The sequence below is a fragment of the Aythya fuligula genome, chromosome 16 (genome assembly GCF_009819795.1).
Source record: "Aythya fuligula isolate bAytFul2 chromosome 16, bAytFul2.pri, whole genome shotgun sequence".
In the NCBI taxonomy this organism is placed as follows: domain Eukaryota; kingdom Metazoa; phylum Chordata; class Aves; order Anseriformes; family Anatidae; genus Aythya; species Aythya fuligula.
The window spans coordinates 7152941-7156555 of NC_045574.1; the positions used below are offsets into that span (position 1 = coordinate 7152941).

The 3615-nt window shown below is 64.7% G+C and overlaps 1 protein-coding gene across 1 annotated transcript; it reads right to left on the reverse strand.

Moving 5' to 3' along the window:
• Nucleotides 1–1013: 1013 nt before the first annotated feature.
• TLDC2 (TBC/LysM-associated domain containing 2) lies at nucleotides 1014–2944 on the reverse strand. The gene is made up of 5 exons (XM_032198521.1): nucleotides 2870–2944; nucleotides 1991–2143; nucleotides 1758–1853; nucleotides 1233–1306; nucleotides 1014–1149 (listed from the first exon to the last, which is right to left on the reverse strand). Exons 1-5 carry the CDS (start codon nucleotides 2942–2944, stop codon nucleotides 1014–1016), a joined length of 534 nt encoding a protein of 177 aa, XP_032054412.1.
• Nucleotides 2945–3615: the final 671 nt, after the last annotated feature.

Below are 3615 nucleotides of genomic sequence, written 5' to 3' on the forward strand. Positions count from 1 at the left end.
TGAATTTCAGTGTGTGAACTTCATTAAAAACAGCACGGTTAAAACCAGCCCGATGTTCTTCTAAAGGACAAATGCTGATTTGTGGGAGGGACATCCTCATGAAGGATATGGCTGAGGAGGCAGAGTGCACCTTCAGCAGGTTTGCAGGTGACATGGAGCTGGGAGGAGTGGCTGAGGCACCGGAGGGTCACAGTGCTGTGCAGAGCATCCTGGGCAGCTGGAGAAAGGGGCTGGCAGGAATCTCCTGCAGTTAGACAAAGTGGTGCCCCCTGGGGAGGAACAGGCCCCAGGACGTGCTGGGGGCACCCAGCTGGGGGAACCAGCAGGGTGGGGAATGTCCTGGGGGTCCTGGTGAGGCCACATGTGGAGCACTGGGTCCAGTTCTGGGTTCTCTGGTGCAAGAGAGATGGACAGACTGGAAGGAGTGTGAGGGGCCAAACTGGGAGGAATGTCTCATGAACAGGAGGGCTTGCACCCACTGCCTGAGCCATCGACCAGGATGTGTGCGTGCACATCTGCTTGTGCTGCTTTCCTTGTACAACTTCGCGGTGCTATTACTTGTGTTCATGACAGGGACAAGGCTTGGAGCATGGCTTTTCCCATTTATTGATGATCAGCACCCACTCGCACACCAGCCCTGGTGCCACCATCCCTATGGCAGTGGCCAGCAGGGCAGAGGCTGTCCCAGCTGCTTGGTCCTGCAGGCAGCACACTGCTCTCAGTTTGCTGCTTCATCCGGCCTCGTGCCCTCGGGGGGAGGCTCTGCCCCATCCCTTCCAGGCCAGGTCCTTGGGTGCTACCGGCAGAGCTGGCATGGCAGCAGCACTATGGGGCTGGCCTGCAGGGCTCTGTCCCCTCACCCTTCACCAGGTGTGTGTGGTGGGGACATTTGCAGGGCTGGGGAGCAGGAGGCAGCTGTGGCCTTCCCCCAGCACTGTCCCGATGGGCGCTGGAGGCTGCTGGCCCCGTGAGCCATCAGTTCAGGCTCTTCCCCTGGCAGCGGTGTCCATCGGTCAGGCCAGGCCCCACACCTCCAGGTCCTGGACGCAGAAATCCCCCCGCGGCGAGAGGCTCTCATTGTTGAACGTCTCGCAGGGGTGGCTGCCCCCGTGGTGCAGGTCCCCGTCCAGCCACAGCCCAAACCTGCCGCTGGGAGGTGCAGAGGCTGCGCTCAGCCGAGGCCCTCTCCTGCTGCCCGGCCAGCTGAGCCTCGCAGCGGCTGGGACCCCTACCTGCCCCCGCCGACCATCAGCAGGTCCACGTCTCCCTTCATGAAGAAGTTGTTCCTGCCCGTCCACCTGAACACCTGTGGGGACAGCGGTCAGGCCACCCTGTCCCTGTCCCAACTGCTGGGGCCAGGCCCTGTCAGTCCCAGCTTCAGGGCTCAGAGCCTGGAGCCCTGCAAGGAACGGCTGCAGCCGCAGGGCTGGGCTCCAGCCCCCAGCTGTCCCCACCAGCAGCCATCGGAGCCCTTTTGGTGCCTCCCCCTGATGGCACCATCAGGCATCAGCCCCCTCAGACCCACAGACCACCCCCTTCCTCCCCCAGTTGCCATCCCACTGGCTGTGTCCTGTGCTGTGGTGACCTGGTGGCTTTGTTCCTGGTGGACCAAGTGCGGCTGCATTACCCTGGCCCATCCCTGGACCTTCCAACAGCACCTCAGGGTTCTTCCAGCAGGGACAGGCCGTGGGGCATGGCTGACCCCCACCCTCAGGACCCCCCCCCCTTTCCTCTGACCCCACAGCTGCAGCCCCCACCTTCAGCTCTGGGGAGAAAGAGAAGAGAAACGTTTCCCCTGTGCCGTAAAACTTGTTGCTCATGTGAATGGCGGTGGCGAAGAACGCACCGAAGGCCTGGGAGGGGGAGAGAAGAGCAGATGTGGCCGTGCCGTGGGGTTGAGGCGTGCGCTGAGCCAGGGCTCTCTGGCACACCACAGCATGAAGCTGCTGTGGGGTGGGGGATGCCGTGGGGTGATGGGTTTTGGCCGTACCTGCGCATCGGTGTCTCGGATGAGCAGCAGTGCAGGGGAGCTGAGGGGGCCGGCACGCCGGTACAGGGTCCTCAGGCTGAAGCCGTCCCGTGCGGTGCAGTACAGCAGGCTCCAGGGCTGCTGCTGCAGCCGGGGGGGCAGGTGGGGCCCCAGCTGGGGTAGGGTGGGCTCAGAGGGGCTGGTGGGCTGTCCCACCTCCCCTGCAGCCCTGCCGCTCCCAACCCCCAGCCTCCCACGATGCACATCCCACCCCAGCATCCTCCCCCCTCCAAGCACCCTTCCCTTGAAGCATTTTCACCCAGATTCCTATGCCCAAGAGGTGTTCCCAAGCAGCCTCCCAAGACACCTCCTGGAGCATTCTTCCCCCAAGCATCTTCCCAAAAGGTCCTGCTGAGCATCCTCCCAGGGCTCCCCAAGCGTTCTCACCCTAAGCACCCTTGTGGGAAGCCAGAGAACCTGCCTGGATCCAAGCAGGAGACCAGGCAGCTGGCTTGGAGCGAGGTGTCCCACAGCTCTGCCCTCTGGTAGGGTGTGGGGCCTGGCACCTCTGGGGCCATCCCCCAGATAACTGGGGCCTTGGGGAGCTGCAGCCTGGCCGAGGCACTGCCACCTGTGCCCACCTTCCCCTCACCCGAGCCCATGCAGGGCATCTAGCAACAGGGGCACCGTGCTGGGAACCCATGTGGGGGCTCCCCAGATTTGGGTCCCTCTTTGGCAGTGCCAGCCCTGAGGTCCTGCTCACGGCCCCTGCTCCTCCAGGAGGAGCAACGGGCCTTGACCTGGGGCAGGGGGACACGACTGTCCATCGGGATGGGGGTGGGGGGGGGCATCACCCATCCAACCTCACACTGGCACGACCGTGGCTTGGCAGCTCCTCACCTCCTTGGTGTCCCTGTCCCGCAGGACGCGGCTCGGCGTGCTCAGCACCAGCCCAGACGGCTCCTCTGGCGCCATGCCTGCGGCTGGGGCCCCCTCCCAGCCTGGCTGCCCCTCGCTGTCTGGCTCCACGCAGCCCACGGGCAGGTCCTCGTCCTGGTCGGGCTGGGGATGGAAGGAGTCAAATGCCTCCCACCCCTCCCCTACACCCACCCCACTCCCCCAGAGCAGCAGCCTTGCCCCAGGGGTGCAGTGTCCCCAAAGCTGCCCTGCACAGGGGTTTCCTGCCCTGGGAAGGGTTCCCCAAGGCCCTCGGACCCCCCAGGGGTGGGTGCCAGGCTGGGCCCACTCTCGCCGCTGCCGTGCCGGGCCCTGGCACCCTGCCAGGCGGTGCCTCCATTGCACGGAAGTTCACGGGTGCAGGGCCGCCCAGGGAGGAGATGTGGAGGAGGAGAAAGAGGAAGAGGAGACGAGGAGAGGTTTCCACAGCCTCGGCTAAAACAGCCCCAGCAGAGGAGCTTGCAGCAGTGAATCCCGGCTGTGCCCTCCCCTGCCCACAGCAGGACAGGCCCTGTGCGTGGGGATGGTGAGGAGCCTGGGGGCAGGTGGCTGGCCATGGGATCAGGGTAGCTGTGGGCACAGCCCGCACCCCTGCTCAAGGACAAGGGGGGCAGTGGGGCAGAGCCAAGCAGCTCCTCCAGCTTCCCCACAGTGGGGACAGGCAGAAAACATCCCAGGGGACCAAAGGA

What these genes read in the sequence shown, in the direction of transcription:
- TLDC2 (XM_032198521.1), bottom strand. Translation starts at nt 2,944, where the DNA reads ATGGCGCCAGAGGAGCCGTCTGGGCTGGTGCTGAGCACGCCGAGCCGC. An exon ending in GGGACAGGGACACCAAGGAG is followed by an intron (nt 2,144 to 2,869) that starts GTGAGGAGCTGC and finishes ACCCTACCCCAG; the next exon opens with CTGGGGCCCCACCTGCCCCC. An exon ending in CTTTCTCCCCAGAGCTGAAG is followed by an intron (nt 1,307 to 1,757) that starts GTGGGGGCTGCA and finishes CTGTCCCCACAG; the next exon opens with GTGTTCAGGTGGACGGGCAG.